Here is a 22,486-nt window from a genome sequence, read left to right on the forward strand (position 1 = left end):
GTCCGGTCAGGTGCAGATACCTGAAAAGTCTACTTAAGCACCTTAATGCCATATTTTGGCCCACAATGCTGTGATTAACCAAAGACAAAGCTTACAGCAGGACAAACTGTTACAGACTTTGGCACGATATCAGGTTGAAGTGAAACGTTATTACACTTGACATTTTCATGTAAAAATATAAAAAGAAAACTCTTTGTATATTCAAGCACTTTGTCAAACATACAAAATTAAGGATTTCAGATTTCATAGAGCACATATAAGTCACTATACTATGTTTTTAATTAACCTTTAACAAATTATGAAAAGGTGCTTGTAGTAAACTTTTCCCTAAGTTCTCACAACCAATGGTTTTTAACAAAGAATGAAGGATCAGAGCTGAATCATACGTCAAGAGTCAGTGAAAACATACACGTAATATAGAAAAAGAACAAAAAGGAAAAGATTGGTCTTTAAATTTCTCATTTTAATGTGTTTATTACCTAATGTGACAACAAAGTGTGGGATTGTTTCATAAGGGACAAGAAAGTGACGTGTAAGTCCTGGAGGCAAATGTTGACCCATTCAAAGCTTCAAATGTGCTTTTAAGCTTTTGTAATTTTCTGCTCTGTAGCAAACTAAACAGTACAAATTATAGCATTTTTTCTCAGCTTTACAACCCATGCCATTATGTAAAAATGAATATAACAAACAGATAGTGACCAACTGACAATTTGAGTAAATATTTGGTCAGAGGCAGCTTTTTATTTTAAGGCTCCACAGAGCAGACATCATATCACATCATAAACTATAACATTTTTAAAGCTGTTCATAATACTGAGAGGAAACTAGACTTGATTTCATATTTTCCTTTAGATTTTTTCAAGACAAAAACAAAAAAATACCAAACATAATGTCTTCTTTTGGTGCTGTAAGGCAGAGTGGTGACCCAGATGCCCTTTCTGACTTTAACCAGGTGTCCTGCTTGGCCTTTAACATGCCTTATCTGAGGCACGACCCCTGCTGAGCCCGGCCCCGTACCCTGCCATTTCCTCCCAAACATTACGAGCACTGTATCATTTCCCTGTCACCAAATGACTGGCTAGTTGCTGTGGCGTGCTAATGGGAGGAAGAGAAGGCAGATGAAGAGAAACTACAGGAAGACCGCTTCTTCATTTCCCCCCTTCGTGCAATACAATACACAGAATCAATCCTCCAGCCTCCATTTGTCTGTCTACAGCCACTTTGGCTGCAGGGAGAAATTAAGAGCAGCACAGCCGTTATTAGTGTTGAAGAAAATCTTATTTGAGCAGATAAGAGTTTGACGCCCCCCCACCCCTTCAGAAAAAAACAACACCGCGATTTAGTTGCAGTAAATTAAGCGTCATAATGTTATTTTATTTTTAGCAAACAATATGTCACCTGTCTTATTTTTTAAAATCTCCTTTAACACATCTGTTTTTTCTCAGTGTAGTACATGGCCTTAACCTTGACTCCACCTCATTATATCCCCTGACATACATTAGACTTTAAATCATGTGAATCACTGCGTATAAATAGTAACACCTCAGACATGTATCCATAACTACAAACTTTAGTCTGAAGGTCCTCTCGGTTTTCAATTAATCCCGATTAAATCCATTTAAAACAATAACCTTCTACTTAAGATGACTGTTTCTTTAGCTTTGTTTGTTGCATAGTAGGTTCATCAGATGTTAACAGAGAGTGGAGGCAGATAAAGGATGGGTAATCTAATGTGTTGCTTTCTCATACAAAGCTATCAGTGTCTTTCAATGGGTTTTTCCAACGGGCTTGGCTGAATGAATTACACTAGTCTGTTAGTATTCTGCCTCTGCCGTACAAAAGGTCAATGTCAAATGCACCTCATTTAAAAGTCAATAGCAACCATGCACATCATCTCCTGGGAATTCTTTCCAGGATCCCCTCCAGACAGCATTGTGTATCATTCAGTTAGTAGAGGGCAGCCAGAGAGCTTTTTTAATCTTGACCTTCCAATAAAATATGCTCCCCATCCAGAATTACATGGTCTAAAATGGAGACATAAGCTCCCAACAAATCACACCCAGGCTCAAGGGAGATGTTCAACAGTGTAGGACACGAACACAACAGGTTTAACACCGGCTATCTGCTTTTACTTGTTTCCTTTACTTTATCTCCAACATGCAGTATACTCCAATACTGACACCTACAACACAAATACAAGATTAGAAATGTGTTAAAGTAACTAAACATGGTAAAACTATAACGACATGTAATCCAATACTGTTTAAAAACACACTGCTCTTACACTGCAGTAACATTTGAATACTGAATTTCACACAGACAGCAACAAAGCCACTCCAGCTACAATCCACTTGGCAGCTGGCTGTTTGGTTCGGAGGTGGAGGGTCCACACATATGTGTGACCACGCTGCTTGGTGCGGTACACTGGACACTGAAAAGTGTTACTGATGTCCCGCTCTTCGGCGGGCACAGCTCTAACATACAGCACAGGCATGGCCGGCGTCAGTTCTCTCAAAACCGCCTCAGAGATGACTCCAGCTTGAGTGTCCCAACGTGCTCCTAACACAAAGACACATGCTGCACTGTGGGTTTGACCAATTATACTTACAAGACAATAATTTTACCAAGACACAGGCAGCAAAATACTGTCAAAAATCTATATAATTTAAGTGAGTATAGCAGGATCTACTGCTGGGTTAATTATTCTGACCTTCCATGAAGAGTCCGTGGATGTAGGCTCCTTCCCGTGGAGGATGCCCAAAGTCGTCCTTCATTTTCTTTGTTACATCCACGCTCAGGGTCATCTTGTCCAGGGGCCACTTGTTTTTGCGAGCAATACTCTGCAGCACGGCTGTAAAACATGACTCTATGTTAACATTTCTCGTTCTACCGGTGCACATATGGTAATATCAATCGTTGTCTTCGTTTAGTCCTCACCGGTGAGAAAGGACTGAGGGTTAAAGAACCCCGAAAGCCAAACAACTGCAGGTAGGACAAAATCTTGAGTCCAGCTGTCGAGTTCATGGCAGCTACACATTAGATCGTTCAACCTAAGAATAAATAATTGTTAATAAACAACTAGGAAGATCATTAATAGAAGCCTACAAGGGATTATTTTAGAAGTAAAAAAAAAAAGAAAGAAAAAGAGGATATATAATAGGTTGACTCATAAGTTACCATTGTGCCAGTGTTTTAGTGGAGGAATAAGCCAATCTGGCCCAGGAGTCTGGGACCTGCTCCATGAACAGTGCAGACTGCAGATTCTCCATCCTGGAGGAGAAAGTGAGTTCACCCTGTGGACAGAGAAATGCTTTTTAATGCTACAATAATAACAGTAAAGCACCTTGCTGGCAGTCGCTGTGTTTATGGTACCTTCAGACCAAGATCCAGCTCATGAAGGGACTTCTTTATCTCAGCTAACAGAAGATTCATGCGCTCACACTCCTGAAAGCAAACTAAGGTGTACGGGTTTCGCTCCGTTGTCTTTGCCATAATCTCTGCCATGTTATACTCCTCAGGAAGCTTGTCAAGGATGTCTTCAATTATTGACGTGACCTAAGAAATACAATAAACTAGGTTAGTGATATAGACAGGTCCCTGCACCCTCAGCAGTTTTTTTTCTCCCCCATAACGATTCTTTCTGCATGCAGACCTTCTCCTCTGTGCTCTGAGCTGCTCCCTCTCCTCTGGAAGAGTTCTGTGGCTGCAGTTCCAACAGAGCCTTTAAGAGGTTGTCTGAGGTGACAGTGAGGCACTCAAGCTCAGCATTTGGATGGAGACCATACAAAGTGGGATTCTCGGAAGGGAGATGTTCGTCAATATAACGGTGGTAACCAGTGTAGTCCAAGAACGGAGGAGACAGGAACCCCGGACACAGAGAGAGATCCATTTCAAACTAGGAATTGAAAATTCATAACACAAAGACCAAAAAAAATAAAATTAAAAAAAGCTAAGCATGTATTATATATTTTAATATCATGGACAATATACAAGTGCAAGCCTTTCTTGCAGCCACAACAAAACTTCTTCAAAGTGCAGTTTCAGGAAAAAGTACTGGAAGAGAAATCTCCAAATGAAAAAATATATGAAATAAACCCTTAATAGCGTCTATCAAAAAAGCACAATGTCTAAAGAAACAGAAAACCTAGACTGGTATTACATGCAAAAAAAAAATGCAGTTTAGTATTTCACCCCCAGGGGGCACCATTTACCTTGACAACAACTCAAAACAGCTACACAGACATGGATTAGTCTGTCATCGTAAAATTGAACACAACTCCAGATAAAAGTTTGTATCTAAATAATGAGCAGATGTTATTAAATGAAGTGAAATACATTTCAAAAGTGACACTTTTGTTTAAAAAAAAAAAAAAAAAAAAAAACACATAAAGAAGAAGATGTGGACAAATTAGGCTACATCAACTCTGCCTTACCATTTTAGGATGCATAAATTCCTGCAGGTAAGTTTTACACAGTCTTCTATCCCAGTCATCAGTAATGTGTCCTCCATACATGATCTCTCCAAACAGATAACACAAGTCCTCCCAAGGCACCTGCATGGTCTGCAATAGATGTTATTGACTAAAATCATATTGCAGATATAAGACACAAATGCATCGTTAAAATTATTTCCAGGGTTCATTTTTGTTCTGTTAAAGAGACATTTTTCTATTTTCCTGAATAAACCTAAGCTTTTTTTGTTTTTAAACTTCAAGCAAACAACCTCCGAGATAGGCTACTTTTCATAATGACAACTGTAGGGAAATATAGCAAAATTATGTTTCTTATACACACTGATCTGAAGTGCGACAGAAGAGTCTTTTCCACAGCAGGAGATTGTGATCCGTGAGGGTGAAGGAGGAAGAAAAGAAGCTGTGATTCATAACAAATTACAAAAGCTGTAGGTTCACAATCATTTGTACCTGTATTGTTTTGCAAATTGCTTCCTTCATCAGCTCTAATTGCAGTGATCACTTATGTAGCGTTGTGAACTGTCACATTGGCTGCATGTAATTACATTTAGGATAACGCTTCATTGCCCTCCTAATGAATTCTCTGTATACGCACATACAGGTTACTGTTTGGTTAACATAATGAAGGACATTCGTTTTTGGAGGGCAGAATACCTGGGAGACATAATTGGTTATGACCAGAGTAATAGGAGTCCTAAGAGCAATGCATTAGCAGTTGTGAGGGGAGCAGCACCTTAAGAATGGATTTTTTGTCTTTGTGAAATAAAGCTAAATTACAGGTTGCGCGTTCATAGTTATAAGAGAAGAAATGTGGAATAAAAAAAAGATGGGAATGAACATTTTTCACAAATAACAGTGGGACAAAAGATTTCAATAAGTAATTGGAGACACTGCAGTAATTCAACATTACTGTCTGTTAGAAATGCCAATGCTAAGTACCATTATCATTATAAATTTACCCGGCAAAGAAGGTAGCTGCAAAAACAAATTAAAAGTTGTATTACAGTAATTGAAATGCTAAATTAAAATAAATAAAACTTAAAATGTCAGTTTAGCTTTGGAAAATAGTGCTAAACATACTTTTGTGTTGGTCTCTAAGTAGTTGTACAAGACATTAGCTGAGATTGTTAGGTCCCCCGTGCTGAAGGGGTAGTTGTTGTTCCACCCTTGTGGACCAAATTTACGGCGCTCCGTTACACAGGAATGAAAAAAGCAGAGGGAAAAGAGCATCGAGTTGAACTCTTGTTCTCTGGAGCACATATCAAGAGTGTCCTGAAAGGAGAAAGAAAACAAGTGAAGATTTCAGTGACTACTACAGTCAAAGCACTTTAGAAATAAAGCATATTTTCCATTTTACCTGACTGAAGTTGCTGAGGGCTGCATGCAAACTGGCATTCATGCCAGTGGGTGGCTCGTTGGTGATTTTGATGGCATTCTCCAATATGCCTCTGGGGATTACATGCTGCTCAGGACATGGTGCGGGTTCTCCGGTGATGAAAACCCGATAGCTGGGGTGACTGACCACTGCTGTTGTCTCCAGAAGAGCATCCAAAGAGGGCAGCCACTGAGCCACCAGGTGTACATTCTGAGCATCAAAATAAGGTAGAATATGTAACAGATTGATAGAATTTGTGCATAAATTTGATTTCATAGTTAATGCCATAAAAAACTGTCTCTCTGTGTTCTGATCTGAAACCACTGATTCACTTGGCTACAGACTTCCCCTTAAAGGAGCCATTTAGTGAGCTGATCTAGCCAATTATGTTTTTTATTGAACCAAATTTATTTCCCCTGCTCCGGGGGTTAGATAATATCATTAGGTGCTTTATAAGCCAGCTGGAACTGCTGCAGTCATTGAATAATAGGATTCCCTACCTGCAAAATGACCCAGTGTCCATGTTTAGAGGCATTTCTGAGAACCCTCTCAGCCACTATCTCTTGCCCCTGTCCCAGGGACACATTGTGCAAAGTTCCCTGATCAATGGAAAATCCCAGTTTTAAACCTGCACACAAAGAAAATTTTGAAAATCTGAGCATAAATAACAATACAGGATTTGTAACTAACAAAGAATATACATCGTACCTAGTTTCTCTACATCTCTGAGTGGATCCACTCCAGGTGAGAGGATGAAGAACACAGGTGTTGAGGGACCACTGTCTTCAAACAGCTTCTCAAATTCCAGCCTGGCACTGTCCACATACTTAGCTCCCATGCTTTCCTCTACAAATTTCCTGCCAGGAGACATCATCAAAAGCTCAGTCGTGTACAATATTTAGAAACACAAATGTGCTTTAGTGAGTTTACTCACCTTAGTGTGTAGGTCATCCGATCAGGGCGAAGAGCTCTCAGGATAATCAGTCTCTGGAGGGAACTCATATTCTTCCAATCTTGAGGAAGCCTTTCATTTTCAGGACAGCTGGACTCAACTATCTTCCTCCAGCGATTCGGTGAGCTCTCTATGTCTCTGTCAAGTCCACTGAAGCCCTCAATTGTAGAAATTGTCTGAACAAACAAACACACATTGATACTTCACTTAAAAAGAATGAAAAAATGAGCTTTTCATGTGTTGAATGTGTCATCTTAATATTTACTGTACCTTAATGGCCCCCCAGGCAGACGCAGAGAGGAACGGCACTGGACTAACTTTGCTTGCCCCCACGGGATAGCGCAGCAGGAAGTCTAATTCCTGTATATCAATCAGTTTCTGCTTGAGCTGAATCTGAGAAGAAGTACCAAAAGCAGTTTATTATGAGCGCTCCGTTATTGATAGAATTTCCACGGCTACTGAAATAAAAATGGGAAAACTCAGGAAACGGAGCTGGGTAAACTTTTACAGGCTGAAAAAGTGCCTCTGAATGTGAAATAGCCACATGAAGGACAGCCTTCAGAGTGGCACAGTTTCCAAGATGAAAACAGTTGGTGCAATGACAGATAATTGCATTATGCCATCAGAACCAGCCCCCTTGTCAGAACCAACTATGTGAGCAGCAGCCACGGTGCAAGGTGTGAGAGGTAATCAATAGCAGCGTATGGTATTCCTGACTGCTTTTAATTGAAGTTAATGTGGGGGAAGAAAAGTACTTTGATTGATGAGGATGACAGGAGGCCCCACCTCTGAGGCGGTCCTGAGTCCCTCACCTGGAAGGCAGTGTGTGACAAGAAGGTTAACTTGTCTCTCTCAAACAGGCCCTGGCTGGTGTACAGGAATACAGAATAGGTGATGGCCTCAGTGAGGGAGCGCACTCTGGTCCTCACATCCTCATCCCATTCGGCACGCTCCATTGCTTTATTAAACACCGAGTTAAAGGTCTGGAATGCAACCAAAAAGAGGACACTATGTGTATGCAAACAAGTTTTCTTGGACTGACATCTGGTATAGAGGGACATGTTTAAGCTTGTTTTTACATAAAGATTGTACCTTGAAGAGAAATAATAATTACAAAAACCACAAAGCGATATCTGTCCTCTAAGAGCACTTCAGGGGTAAAGGTTTCACCTTGAGAGAAAACTGGTACATCAGGTTAATCTTGCTGAGGTCGTCGATGATAAAGAAGAGGAGTGATGCTCTCTCAGCTGCTGGGCGGTATAGTTCTCGAGCCTCGTTGATCTTTCTCTCGTTCTCTCTGGCCTCCGCCACCTGTGAGTTCCAATTGCACAAAATGAGCTATTAGGCTCTCAGTCATGCTCCAAAACCCTCTCATTACACTTATTCCTAACTACACATCATTTGCAGCTAATGCAATAAAATGAGGTGCTTGCTTTTTATGACATTCAAAAAAACAACCGAGTGACAAAAAAACAACAAAAAGAAAAATAACCTTACCTTGCACTGAATGTGAGCGGCTGTAGTCTTGGTATTCTCAAGTTGCTCCACCAGAAAAATATCCCCTAGAAAATTACCGTGGGCTGCAGAGAGGCGACTCAGCAGGTCATCCTCAAACCTTCTCAGCTCAATCTTGAAGTGGTTCTGCTGCGTGGTCAGCTTCATCTTGGAAAATGTACTCAGAACAGTTCAAAATTGCACATTTTTCCTATCGGGTATTAAGGATTATCATGTAGACAAAATGCTTTACTCCAAAAAGAATGTACCTTTAGTTCCTCCAAATCAGGTCTCTCCCGAGAGACTACCTGTCCCAGCAGCTGCTCCTCCAGGCCCGTAGGAGTCACGGTGAAGTTGATCAGGGTGGTCTGGGCCTGGAGCTCAGGAGGGAAATGTGGATTGGCCAACTTGGTGTGAAGAATAAGTTTAAAATTACTGTTGTACGCGCACTCCTTGCCTCCAATTAGAATGTACCTGGATAACAGGACCACAAATATTTTTAGTTAGTTAGTCTGAAGGACAATGAGGCCTCAACAGCATGTTGGTTATTTAGATTGAAGAAGTAAATGATAAAAAGAAGACAGCCTGGTATTGTACCCATTTGTTAGACTTGTTACCTGGCAGGAAGTGTACTTAAAAAAGAAACCCATGATGATGATGAAGATGGTCTGAACTGCACTTCTGTTTTTGCCCTACAACTTTAGTTTGGCTCCAAATGTCACTTACCCCATAGACAAATATTCTTGAGTAAATATGAAAGATTATCACGGCACCAGCCAATATTTATCTGTTCCTGCATTTCAATTAAATTAGCAGTGGCTTGACGAACCTGGTGGCTTTTCATTTATCTCTAATTACCCCTTGGATGTCAGGCAAGGCCCCAATTTTTATGGCACAGGTTCCTCATGGCCTGGGTCTGGTTCAACTCTATATCTTCACAAGCCAGAATTAATGTACTATTGATAGAACCATTACTCCACCAAATTAAAGTCCTTGCTGATGGATTGGCTTGTAGTCTTCCGTCAGCCATGAAAGGAATAATTAGTATTCATTACTTCACACTCTACAACATTCCAATTATTAATGAACTTCAGCTGTGGAGACCTACGAGATCCATCATGGCCGCCCCAGCAGGTTGTATTAATCATCGACAGAAACAAGCGTGTGGGTCATCTACAAGGGATAAACTTATAATCAGATTTACTATGATGAATTGTTACGCCTGGACAGACAGGGCTTCAAAAGACGCTCGATGAACATACGCCGGAATATTCAATATTCATGGTCTTACAAATATCAGAGCAAGAAAGATGTAAACATTTCTGAGTAGGAGATCAAAGCAGGACGTCAATATGTGGTATTATCTATTTATTCTGCTGTTGCTTGTCCAGTTTATGGAATTTACTGTATTTTTCTTTGGTAACCGAGGTATTTACAGAGCGGCTACTTTAGTGACACCAGTGGTTTGGAAATTTTCACCAGAATAGTGGTCATGTTTGAAAAACCAAGTTTGAAATCAGAGATATTTGTCTTTTTTTTTCAAAGAAGCACCAGTTTTATCATGATGATAGTAATAATAACCACCTTATAATAAAAGTCAGCATATCATCGTAACAAAGCTTTAAATATTAGTGAACTACAAATGCACGAGTATCACCACCAAAAGAATTCACAGGGGCGATAATTTTGCTTACAAACATTAAATTGTTAATTAATTAAACTCTGGTGATTACTAATAATATTTGCTAATATTAGTACTAATTTTATAATTAGTACTCATAAAATGATTTTATGTATTTTATGAGGTTGTGTATATTATTATGTTTATGCCAGGAATTATATAGCTATGGTTATAATGTCACCAGTGTATGAATGTGTGTGTGAATGGGTGGATGTCTGGATATGTAAAGCGCTTTGGGGTCCTTAGGGACTAGTAAAGCGCTATATAAATACAGGCCATTTACCATTTTATGTAAAATATCATTACTGAGTAAAGAAATTCTATATTTAAAAATGGATGTAACCACTTTGATGACACACATAAGTTAGTAAACTCCCATTGTAAAGCCTTGCACTGGACATTTTTGCTCTCTGCATATTGGTGTTCTGAAACTACCCAAGACGGAGAGGAGAGGTGGAACTAAATGAGAAACTGAACATAGTGCACACACATATTGTAGCGACGTATTATAATATCCTGCTTTATCCTCGTCTTTGACAGGTTACAGACCAAAGGAACCAGACGGTAATTTTATACAAGTGGATATCTTCTTCTCGGGCCGATCGTGGCTCAAGAGTTGGCAGTTTGTCTTGTAATCGGAAGGTTGCCGGTTCGAGCCCCGGCTCCGACAGTCTCGGTCGTTGTGTCCTTGGGCAAGACACTTCACCCGTTGCCTACTGGTGGTGGTCAGAGGGACTGGTGGCGCCAGTGTCCGGCAGCCTCGCCTCTGTCAGTGCGCCCCAGGGCAGCTGTGGCTACAATGTAGCTTGCCATCACCAGTGTGTGAATGGGTGGATGACTGAATGTAGTGTAAAGCGCTATACAAATACAGGCCATTTACCATTCTTTTCCAACCAGAAGTTCACTTCCTGCTGGCCATTAGAACAAACTCCCTCACTAGCTCACTGGAACCTGGAAGCTAGATCCATCACTTACAAACTAAGGACTATAACAACACCAAGCCAAAAATAAAATCATTTAAATGTTTAACAAAAAAACAAACAAACAAAAAAAAAACAACACAAAAATTAACAAATTTCAGTGAAATATGCATTTCTTGCTTTGTATGCTTAAAACAAATTCACACTACAGCCAATAATGCACATCTGTTCATCAAGGAAAAGCTTGACTAAGCCAAGACTGCAGACATGGACTGAGGAGCAGCAAGAGCAGACAACAAATCAGTAATTAAATTAAGAACTAAACAGTTCTCCAGTGCTTCACACGTAATAAAGCAATACCTATTATACTTATTATATTCAATTCGGTTTTATTTATATAGCACCAAATCACAACATCATTTGCCTCAAGGTGCTTTATATTGAAAGTTGTGACCCTACACCTTGTAGTGACCCTACAAGAATACAAAGAAAACAGAGAAAACTGCAACAATCATAAGAACCCTTATGAGCAAGCACTTTGGCAACAGTGGAAAAGAAAAACTCCCCTTTAACAGGAAGAAACCTCCTGCAGAACCCACATAATTTCCTTAGGGATTAATAAAGTATTCCGATTCTGATTCAGATTCTGAACATGGTTCACGGAGGGGCAGCCATCTGCCACCACCAGTTGGGCTGGAATCGAGGGTCTAACTTAGTGGATTTATTGTTGGACGTGAGTCCTGTTTGTGCGTGAGAGTTGTTATAGTACTAAATGGTGCTTACCTCACTTTAGTCAACCATAATGTAGAAAATGTAGATAAGCTGAGATTGCAGGAAAATACTGCAGTAACTGAAAGGCAAGACAGTCAAGATAGACTTGAAAGTAACTCCAACCATGACTATAAAGACACTGGATTGTTTAGGACAATCCAGTGTCCTAAACACTGTATTGTGTTATATACATTTTCTTTATATGATATTAATTTTTCATTTTCAGTTAATTAAATACATTTAAATAGCAGCATTATTTGACAAACTTAATGATATAATTCACAAATATGACCCCACTCTGGCTAAAAGAAATCCAAATGCAGTGTAAATGTGTAAATTAGTCCATAATCGCTCTAAAGGTACAGTATGGAGACAAATACGAGCAAACCACCTACAGTAACAGTGTTTAGTTAAGTTACTGAAGCTGACTTGAGTCTTTCATGATGATGGACGACTTATGAATTTATTGTGTTAGATGCCATTTTTTTTGTAGGAGACAGGAGTCCTTTTACATAACCATGACTGTCCTGAATTCAGCCTTTACGCTTAGGCTAAGCTGTTCAATATTCATTGCACCTAAAGAATATGAACGCACAAATATACATCCATCACCAGTCTTGAGGGGCCAATCAATACGTTGGCCTCAGGGATTCAGACGATGTGCCGCAAAATTCATTTATAATCTAAAGAGCAGGCAATAATAATGCATTCAGACATGTCTTGCTGGTGCTTCAAAGCTCAGTGAGATTCAACCATCTGGCAAATGTGCTCCTATTGTCTCACACGACAGATGCATTGGGACAAGTTGTGGGTATATTGACTTATGTAGGAAGGGTGATGCAAAAACCGCATATTGATTTAAAGCATTATTTGGCATGCAACAACACCAATGCTACGTAACAGAGCAGCAGTGGGGGTGTTTTTTATGATCTTTGCAAGCTGAAAAATGCTTAAACGTGTACTGTTCATGTTTTATGTACCAACCTTCCTCGTTTAACAGTTTTCCTGCTTAGTAGAGGCTCCAGAACCGGGTCTACCTTTTCTGGCAGGTTCTCTATCACAACAGTTTCCCCAAAGACAAGAGCTTGTTCAATCACATCTAAACAACTGTATAGAAAGAAAAAACAAGAAAAAGAAACATGACTGGAGCTGCAAATTTTTAAGTTTCACAAGCACTCACTGGCACGAGTAATACAATCACACTGTGACAGCAAAACTGACAATAATTTACCGCTTCTCACCCTTTCTGTCCAAGCTGCACCACCCTCAGGTCTGACACTAGCTGATTTCTGATCCACTTGATGCCCTGCTGCTGTGGGTCGATGATGAGTGGCCAACGCTCACTGGTGGTCAGGATGGCCGCGTTCTCAATAGACATCCTATCATTTGGCAAACCCTGGTTATGCCAAGCAGCCACAGTGGCATCATCTGTAAGCATGAGGACTGGATCCAGGCCGTCTGTCAGGGGTACAGAGACCTGGAACAGAAACGCAGGAATGATGTCATTTTGGTTCAAGCACTGGTGGCTGTGCACTCCACTTCAGACTCAGAGAAAGAAGGATGGTACTGAAAGTATGTTGCTTACCTTCAGAGATCTAAGGAAAGGAATCCATTTGTTGTTAAAAAGCTCCACACGATACTGGCTGGTAAAGTAACCCATGTAGGAGACAAATGCTGACGTGAGGAGCACATCACCACACAGGGTTTTCTTTTGCTTTTCAAACTGGACAATTTTCAGGGACCAGCGCTCCTTCTCTGACTATAAGACACAAAGAGCACGCTTCAATATCATCTTTAAAAAATACACACAAAATACCAAAGAGAGCAGTCCATCTCATGACCATTTACATCAAGAAGTAAACAATCTGTGCTTCTGAATTATGTGCACCCTGGGCAGCTTCCCACTGCTCACATTTATCATGCAAACTAAGAAGATGTAAGCAGTAAAGCATACAACTGCAATTCCCTTACAATAACTCTGGGTGTTTGGCTGTAGATTCACTCGGCATCAATTTAGCATTCATTTAAACCTTCAATACTGTGACTGTGACAGCCTACAACAATAAATCACGCATGGCATTTTCTTACAAGGGGCTGTGGATCTAGAATATGTCACATAATAAATTCTCAGACAGTTAAAAATCACTATAATTTTACTCTAATGTATTATGGATTGCCTGTAATATCACTCAGTCTGGGGTGAGACATTGTTAATTTCCAACAGCTGTTGAGGCTTTGAGGTAAGTTAATGATTAAATATAGACGGCCTGATTTATTAGTCTGTACACTATTGCTTCCAGGTCAATGCCATAAAGACAAAACATTTATCTTGATATGCTTAAAAGCCAAGCTGTTCCATGCAAACCGCATTTATTTTCTGGAATAAGGAAGTCGAACTTGCAAAATGGCCACTGAAATGACCATATTTTATTTCATATTAGCATCCATAAAGATAAAGATTTGGCTGACTAAAAAAGACATGCAAAGGAATGCAGCAAAGTTGAATATTATATTAAACCAGATACATAAATATGCAGCAATCGACATTTATATTCTCCACATATCCACATTCCATAATTTCCCATCTGCACTTTTTCAAATAATTAAAAAAAACTTCTGAAGAAATCATTTTTTACTCCTTGGACGAGCTCAGAAATGCTCACACATCTACCACACAGACACAGGGTAGTGTTAGTGTAGACCTCTTGCCATTTCTCTTCCTTCCTCAATTTGGAAACTGCTCAGCCAGCCAGTTGCCCAGTTCAGCCATGCGTTTTCAGTGGTCCAGCCCTCTCTACCTGTCTCACAAGTCCCCGGTATGCTGCTGGGCTGGGCTGTAAAATCTCCCTTTGCCTGATCTGCTCACACAACTGTCAGGCCATCCTGCCAGGACATAACAACTTCTAGTCCAGATTACTGATGCAATTCTATTACCAGCACCTCTCCATGCATATCTCCAGCAAATTGACAGTTAACTGTATGCCAGGTCAGCCCCAATGACACGACCAAACTCCTCTATCTCCCCTTGTTTACCATTAAGCCCTTGACTAGTCGGTTGGCCAGCTCTATGGTCTGGGTGGTACGCGTCACCTCCTCCTGACAACTGATTTTCTCAGCTGTAGCCATTTCATACTGAGCTGTTATGCTCTGGAGGCTGGCATCAAGATCCTATAGAAACAAAAGGAAGGCATGCAAATTAAAAGCTATAAAGAAAATGCAGGATTTAGACTGAGTGACTTAGATAAGAATAACATTGCACTCACTGCCAACTTCTTTTGAAGTGCCAACAGTTTGGCTGTTGCTGTTTCTAGCTCTGCATTAGCTTGTGACAACGCATGCCTTTTTGGAATCACCTCACAGTAGATCTGCAAAAATAAATAAAAAATAAATACAGCATGTCTGAAAAAAAACTTTAAAATGAAGAATAAGATTTCTCATAGGAAACACTGTCTTAGAGTTTATTTGAATACAATGGCTGACCTCGTAGTATCTCACAATATTAATGGTCCAGGCACAAAGACCAGCTGCAGCTGTAGATTTGGTCCAAACTAGATCAGGGTGAAAGTCTGGGTTTCTCAGATATTCTTGTTTCACCACAGTCAGGCATGACTCTGGGATGTGCTCCTTATCATACGACATCAGGGCCTGCAGGAAATCATCCACCTGACACACAAAAACCAAAACAAATGAGACAGCATTTGATGAAGGCTGAAAATGAAACACATATAGAGCATGTTGCAAATCATAACCACTTCAAACAACTTTATTCTCTGCTTACAAAAGAGAGAGTCCCACAAAACAAGGGTTATATTTGAGTCCTCTCATTAATAATTATCAGGATTAAGTCCTGTGGAGGAAAATTTTAGAAGTGATACCCGAAGCTGGCATCTAAAATAAATAATCAAATGCAATTAAAATCAAACGTTTTTCAGTCACACTTGCATTAACAGAAGCAAGAAGCAGAGGAGGGAGGTTTGCACACTTGCTCCACCAGTGAGTGAGCATATTCATAGAGCCATCCAGCTGTAATGTGAGCACTGGAGTTGGGCAGGGCCAGGGTCAAGGACCACTCACAAATTAGATTGACATTAATCAGGCAGATGCAAGTGACATGATGATGGCTTAACCTTGCCCATGAAGGCCCGTGCTGCCTTCCAGCTCCGATCCTTAGGCACTCGACCGTGGGGGGCCAGCAGGACCATCACAGCTGCTGCTACGTTGATTACTGCTGCCGGGGGGTTTGGAAAGGCCTTCAGCTCAGTAAGATTCACCTGAAAGAGTTTTATATAACATCATATATTGAGAAAGACTGCAAATTTTACGTAATTCTGTCTAGTCTGATAAAATCTAGTACCTTGTTGAGGGTGTTTAGTGCTGCAGTGGCGGCTGCCAGTAACGGCTCTGCCTTGGCTAGGTCGTTTTCACACTCCTTCTGTTTGACAACAATTTCTGTCTGGATCACAGCAACCTGCACAAAAGCAACCATAACAAATTGGATTCCACACGTCTATGTAATGATGTGGTATGTAGAGTGCAATGCCAAAAAATGTGTGTAATACAATATGTGACAGGACTAGTCACCTTTTGTGCTTCAACATCTGCAGCCTGTCTCTTGCTGCTCACCCTCTCAGTTTGCTGTCCAATCTTAGCAATCAGAGCTTCGATGTTCTCATTTTTAAGGGTCAGCTCAGCTTCTTGGGATGCAAGTTTGGCTTTTAGATCTTCAACCTGTATATATAAAAAAGAAACATACTCACAATACTTCAATATGTGAAATACTTAATGTCATAGAAAAGCATAAAAAAATGAAGTACTAATGTCTGTTGTTTACCTTAGCCTAACATCTCTTGCCCAGAAATAAGTCGCCTACAGCGCAGATTAAAGATTTACCTGAGCAGCAGTGGTTTGGAGTTTCTGAAGGCCGCTGTCGAGTCGGTTCATCTTGTGCTGAAGCTGAGCCCCGCTTTTCTCCAGAAGGTTTCTGTACAGGGTGATTTGCTGGAGAAAGCTCTTGGGGGTGGTGTAATTGTACCTCTTCTCATTGCGCTGGTATTTTTCACTTGCCTGGTTGACACTAGTGTGAACATAGGCCATGAAAAGACTGATGGATTCCTGGACGGCAGGCTGTAAAAATAAGCAGACAAGGGGGGAGAGGGGCGAACAGGGTGAGCTGGATTGAGTGGAGTTTAACATCCCAGGCCTGATGGGAACTGAAATATTATCTTCATAAATTTTGAATTCATCTACAAGTTTTGCCATCTTACTTGGCCGGCCCTGACTTACTCAATCTGAAATTTAGGTGCAGCTAGCAGAAATGATTATGCTTTGAAACCTCTGTGAAAATAATGTGTTTAGACCACTGACGTGCAAGCTTGTAAAACATGCACACTGCTTACATTATATCTGGTGGCCTCCAACTTTATAAACACCGTCTACTGTGACTGTAATACTACATCCTGACTTGGTATTCATCATACGGTGCACAATGACACACAGCCTGCATTAATCACACAGTTAGTGATCAATTAAAGCAAAAACAAATGATCAGAGAATACAAGGATCAAACCTGACCATAACTCACAAAAAGCCATTGTTAATGATCACAGAGCCACAGAGAAAAAATCATTATTAATTAAGATCTGACACAATGCACTTGACAAAGCGTGCTGTGCTCTGTTGAGATGCGACAGAAACTCTCTGATTGGCCTTGTGTAACAACTATTAGCAGGTTGTGCATTTCTAACTTTAAATGAATGATCATTTCATTTCTTGCAGTCCTGCCTCTTTAAGAAGATAAACAATCATTAACAATGGTTTAATAAATTACTTTACATGTACAGTTTCACATTGTTTTTGGTTTCTTCTCCTCCGCACGTATAAGGATATACTTTTCATTTGATTAGATTATACTATTTAAGCTCTCATACTTATATTTTGGTTACAGGAGAACTTTAGTCCTACCTCCACCCTTGTGGACTAATCTACTACAGCTGCAACCATTACTACACTCCACCTGATGTTACATCCCCTAATCATCATCATCATCGTCATCATCATCACACAACTTCTAAGCACTACAGCTACTATTACAACAAGACACGCCTGCACATGAACATGCACAACACTCAAGAGTGGAAAGTAATGGTCTGGCACATGTTCACATATGTGATGACGCTTCCTGGTTGTGACAGCTGTGCCACCTTAGAGGGTCGTTATGTGCTTAATCACTCTTCTCTCATTAACATAAATGAGTCTGGGTTGTGATCGTTCCACTGCCATGATGGAAAACAATGATATGCTGCACTCACTGAGAGTCTCCAGGCATGTGTTCGGCAATTTGTCAGAACCTCAGCAGAGAACTAATGATGAAGGATCCATGGAAAAGTTAATCCAGCTGCACAGCAATAATTACAAGGTGTTCATTAAAGTCCAACTGAGTCCCGAATATCAGGGTACATGACAAACCTAGGCAAGATACAGTACCACCTACATACATAACTGACAGCTGATATTGTTTTTTTAGTAATTTGGCACATGTTGTGTTGTAAAGAATATGACTGTTAAGTTATAAGAGATTATGAGATATTGTTCTTGGGTTCGAAAGCCTGACCTCAATGCCTTCAACTTCTTGGATGAACCTGTAGCTGACTGACTGCAGAGCTTCAGGGGTCCAAGAATAAAACCAATCGATGATTGTGGAGTTGATGAGGGCTGGAAAGTGACGAGCCCTAACCTGCAGAGCATTGCCCACAGGAGAGAAACACAGGACTACCTGCAAAGAAGAAAGCAAAGAGAGAAAGAGTCTACCATGCACACTAAAAGATTGGTAGAAACACACGTCATCAAAGAGTACACATAGGAAAATCAACACAGGTCACAGACATGAAAGCGATGCATCTCCAAAGGGAAAGTCATAATTGGCAGCAGCCTGGGCCCCCACTTTCAACACCTTGGCACATAGACAGGAGCTACATTCCCAGTTGGCTGGAGCAGACGGTGACGCTACCAGAGGCCCTGGCGCAAACACTAGCTGGATGGCATACATGTGTAGTGACTGAGAAAAGAATTTCCTTCCTTTTACCCCCCCCACTTTGTCAGGCTTGGTTAATTCAGCTTGTTAAACATATTTAGTAATATTAAACAGCAGCTGTGCTTTTAATTTCCCCAGCTCAAATCTAATGTATGTGTAAGAATTTCTCTTTAGTTTAGTTTGTTTGTTTGGTAGCAGGATTTTTCTTAAACGATAAATGATAAATTTACCAGTGGCAGGATTTGACCCAGCCTGGAGGTGATTAACTTTTGGAGTCAATCCTGATCCAGATTGGGAGCCGGGTGTTTTTGAAAGGAAGACAGGGCAAAAATTTCATTTTCATTTCATTTCAAATCTTACTTTTTAACAGCTTCTTATAAAATTGAAATGAGAAAAGAGAGCGCTTATTCCAGATGTTCTTCTGGATCCATGCACTCAATTCATGCAGTGTATTTTAACCCTGAATTTATCCAGAGCTAATAATCTCACTTTTTAATGTCAGCCTTCAGTGTATAACTGGAACTTTTTAAAGGCTCGGGGGTAGTTGTTGTAGAAGACAGATTACCAAAATAAAGGTCCAACAGAACATGTTAAATTTAAATGCATTGGTGGATTAAAAAAAAAAAAAGGCTACGGAATCAGAAACACTAAACCTTGAGCTGTAGTCCTACTCGATCTGTGAAAAATTTCCAACAGTTTTCCCTGCTGTCCAGAAGACCAAGGCCTCGCACTTCAGCTCTCACCCCAGACACAATACTTTCAATCTCCTCCTCACTGAAAACCTCAGGAACTTCCCCTGTACAGCAAAACACAGTCATTATTACAGACTAGCAAAAGCTAATGATGGATATTCACACAGAATAATCTTAGAGGCTGAATGCATTTGATGTTTAGTAATTCACAATCATAAAGAAAAAATGCTACATATACCGAACAGGTATGAGTCAGGTGAACAGATGAAACGACACAGTGTAAATTAATTTGGAGTTTGGGTCTGACCTGATGCCAGAAAGTCATTAATAATGACCAGAAACCGGTCATCGGGTATTTGTGCATCAGTCAGGAGCAAAGCCACACGCTTGTTCTGCACTCCAGCCTTCAGGAACAAACCTGCCAAATTCATCTACACAAAAACCACACAGGCCATGAATGGACACATATTCATATCGAGTGCCATGAAGATCAAACTGTTCAATATATTCATCAATTGGATATCTAAAATCCCATGATTAACACTTTGATTTTTTAAGAGGCTTTTAAATGATAAATTGATAGGCTTGCCTCATCAATAATGTATTAAAATATTGCCCAGTGTCTTTTAATAGTATCTGACAATTATTTTATGCATCGCTGGAGGATCTGAGCAAAACTGAATTATATCAATATGCTGCATGCGGCGAGAAGGAAAGCTCATCTGGGGATTCTTTAAAGGCACCTTGATTTAAATAACTTTTTTTCCTCTACATTTTCATAACCTATGAAAGTCAAACAGTGGTTCATGTTCTTGGCTCTAATCTGTCACCAACATCAGTATTTACCTTGAAGTCCTGGACTGTGTAACCCTTACTCAGAATAATTTGGAAGACTTCCACAGAGGATATGTAGGCAGCCAGACGAGTCAGGCTTTGCTTCCCACTGCACCCGACCCCGACCAGTAAGCCATGACCTCTTGGAGTTTCCAAGATACGACTGATGCGGCAGCTGGCAATAACAAAATCTCGTCATTATAGTTCTAATTATATTTACATCATATTATTTTTCCAGTATGACATAGTTTTATTACAATATTTATATGGAAACCAGCTCCGCTTACACATGTTGCATGGCATCTTCAAACAACACTAGGTTCATGGCTGGATGAATCTCATTGTAGCTTTCCAGGGCATCTGTGAGGATGGTGCTGAGTGCAGACCAGTCTGTGACAGGAGCATAGGAGGGTTTCTCACCCATCTGGGCAAAGTGGCAATAAAGGAGGGGCTGCTTTTTCACCTTTATATCCTCCAGTCCCTAGAAGAAAACAGGAAACAGGCATAGTAATAATAATGGATAAAGTTTTTATGTGATGATGAAAAGCAGCAGTTTATTCTGTGTTTTAAAAGCTGCTTTGCACCTCAAAACATTCTTGCATAGTCTCCAACTGGAGTTTCTGAAAAAGCTGCAGGTCCTTTAGATCCACCAGTCTGTCTGAGTATACTCTGCAGGACTCGTGGAGCCACAACTGTGCGAGGTCAGCACTGTCTTTCACATTCTCAGGTCCAGAGAAGAGGATGCCCTTAATTTCACAGAGAATCATATTAATATTTTACTTTTAATACACAAGTCAAGTTGTATAAGTGTTTACTATGGGCACTACCTGAAAGACATTTGATAGATCTCGAAGATTAAACGTGTAGTGAAACTTGATGGCTGTGGGCAGAAAGTTATGAACCATCTTGTGGTGAAGAGTTATGGCTGCCTGAATGACAGCTGCAGCACTACTCTGAACAAGGGGACTGAAGAGCTGCTGCTTCAGATGACTACACAGGATCTGACTGAAGATCGACCTCTGAGCGTCACATGAAGGAAAGTTCACTGCAAACACAGAGAAATGCCTCTGTAGAGAGCAAAGGCACACAAAAATTGCAAAATATGTTTAGTATATATGTGTATAGATACCATCTTGCTTAGAAATGGGCTCTGTTAAACACCAAACACTGTGACAAATGTATAAATGTAGAAGTAGCAGTCATTCTTGACACATTTTTAGTGTGTTTTCTTTGTAGTAGCAGTAGTATTTATTAAGTAGTAGTATCAAGTCCCACGCCAATAAAATACAACCCTATAATGTCTTCACAGTATAAAGCACTGTTGAAAATCGAGCTCTTATTTGAGTATACAAACGAACTTTGTTACATACTTTTTTTTTAAGTTTGTAATGTGGTGACAATGGGCTAATTTTACAGAATAAGACATAAAATTGCCATTGCTTAACAAAGTATAAAAGTAAGTAACAAGTATAAAACACTGTAGGTCAGAATAAAGTAAAAGGTGCAGATGTAATGTCCCCATATGAGCATGTAGGGTCTCAGGAGATTACATTTATCAACATTTAAGATTAGGTTCAAAACAGTTTCTGCAGATTAGAAAAGCAACGAAAAAAGCATGATAATGCAGGATTTGTGCATTATTGCACATCCACTTTAATTTAGATGGATTTAAACTACAATTCAAACCATCAGCACAGTTCTGCAAAACTATATTTTTTGAAAAATATATTATGTTGGTATATACAACTGTTTTACCTGCGACCATACCTGTAATCTGGGGTTGATAATGAAAGTCCCAGCAGTTGGATTCATACAGGCAACATATTGGGTATTATGTATTTCTTTCAGGGTCAGTTTCTGTCTGTCATAACTGCAGAGAGAAGGAAATCGAAGAAGGTTTCAACAGTTAACCAAAACAAACTGTCACGAGACTCAAAATTACAGCTGAAAAACGGGTACTGTTTGTTCATATTGTTTGCATGTTTTTTTTTATCCTTGCCTATCCTTGCCTATGCTGTTATGCTATGTCTGTCTGTGCTCCTCTATACAGAATCTCTGACTTGACTTGTTTTGGCTTGTTGTGTGCAGAGTCGTCTTACCAGTGGCCATAATCCAGATGTTGGCGTATAAGTGTGTGAGGCTGCACTGTGCCATAATTGTCCATAGCTGGCATGTTCATGTCATCTATAAAGTAGATCAGCCTTCTGTTGCCTACAGGGGAGTAGCTTCTGCCTGCTCTTTTCTCTAATGGTCGCTCTAAGATCG

At 40.1% G+C, this 22,486-nt stretch overlaps 1 protein-coding gene across 7 annotated transcripts in view; it reads right to left on the bottom strand.

Moving 5' to 3' along the window:
* Positions 1 to 450: 450 nt before the first annotated feature.
* The window catches only part of LOC116325393 (dynein heavy chain 11, axonemal), a 44,041-nt gene continuing 22,005 nt past the window's right edge, over positions 451 to 22,486 (bottom strand). The window contains exons 47-83 of one of the 7 annotated variants that reach the window (XM_039619992.1): positions 22,321 to 22,486; positions 21,989 to 22,091; positions 21,049 to 21,288; positions 20,806 to 20,967; positions 20,509 to 20,702; positions 20,234 to 20,396; positions 19,695 to 19,818; positions 19,349 to 19,491; positions 18,276 to 18,437; positions 16,556 to 16,789; positions 16,247 to 16,393; positions 16,020 to 16,133; positions 15,793 to 15,936; positions 15,146 to 15,328; positions 14,929 to 15,030; positions 14,699 to 14,833; positions 13,251 to 13,424; positions 12,907 to 13,142; positions 12,650 to 12,772; positions 8,563 to 8,767; positions 8,297 to 8,461; positions 7,970 to 8,110; positions 7,612 to 7,782; positions 7,070 to 7,192; positions 6,782 to 6,975; positions 6,556 to 6,704; positions 6,348 to 6,475; positions 5,830 to 6,057; positions 5,553 to 5,744; positions 4,434 to 4,562; positions 3,653 to 3,895; positions 3,373 to 3,555; positions 3,178 to 3,293; positions 2,938 to 3,050; positions 2,711 to 2,851; positions 2,285 to 2,559; positions 451 to 2,182 (exon numbers count right to left, since the gene is read on the bottom strand). In XM_039619992.1, coding sequence (XP_039475926.1) covers positions 2,312 to 2,559; positions 2,711 to 2,851; positions 2,938 to 3,050; positions 3,178 to 3,293; positions 3,373 to 3,555; positions 3,653 to 3,895; positions 4,434 to 4,562; positions 5,553 to 5,744; positions 5,830 to 6,057; positions 6,348 to 6,475; positions 6,556 to 6,704; positions 6,782 to 6,975; positions 7,070 to 7,192; positions 7,612 to 7,782; positions 7,970 to 8,110; positions 8,297 to 8,461; positions 8,563 to 8,767; positions 12,650 to 12,772; positions 12,907 to 13,142; positions 13,251 to 13,424; positions 14,699 to 14,833; positions 14,929 to 15,030; positions 15,146 to 15,328; positions 15,793 to 15,936; positions 16,020 to 16,133; positions 16,247 to 16,393; positions 16,556 to 16,789; positions 18,276 to 18,437; positions 19,349 to 19,491; positions 19,695 to 19,818; positions 20,234 to 20,396; positions 20,509 to 20,702; positions 20,806 to 20,967; positions 21,049 to 21,288; positions 21,989 to 22,091; positions 22,321 to 22,486 — 5,918 coding nt within the window. In that variant the 3' untranslated portion in view covers positions 451 to 2,182; positions 2,285 to 2,311. The other 6 variants (XM_039619993.1, XM_039619999.1, XM_039619994.1 and 3 more) reach the window with 6 other exon arrangements.

The sequence above is a fragment of the Oreochromis aureus genome, linkage group 11 (genome assembly GCF_013358895.1).
Source record: "Oreochromis aureus strain Israel breed Guangdong linkage group 11, ZZ_aureus, whole genome shotgun sequence".
In the NCBI taxonomy this organism is placed as follows: domain Eukaryota; kingdom Metazoa; phylum Chordata; class Actinopteri; order Cichliformes; family Cichlidae; genus Oreochromis; species Oreochromis aureus.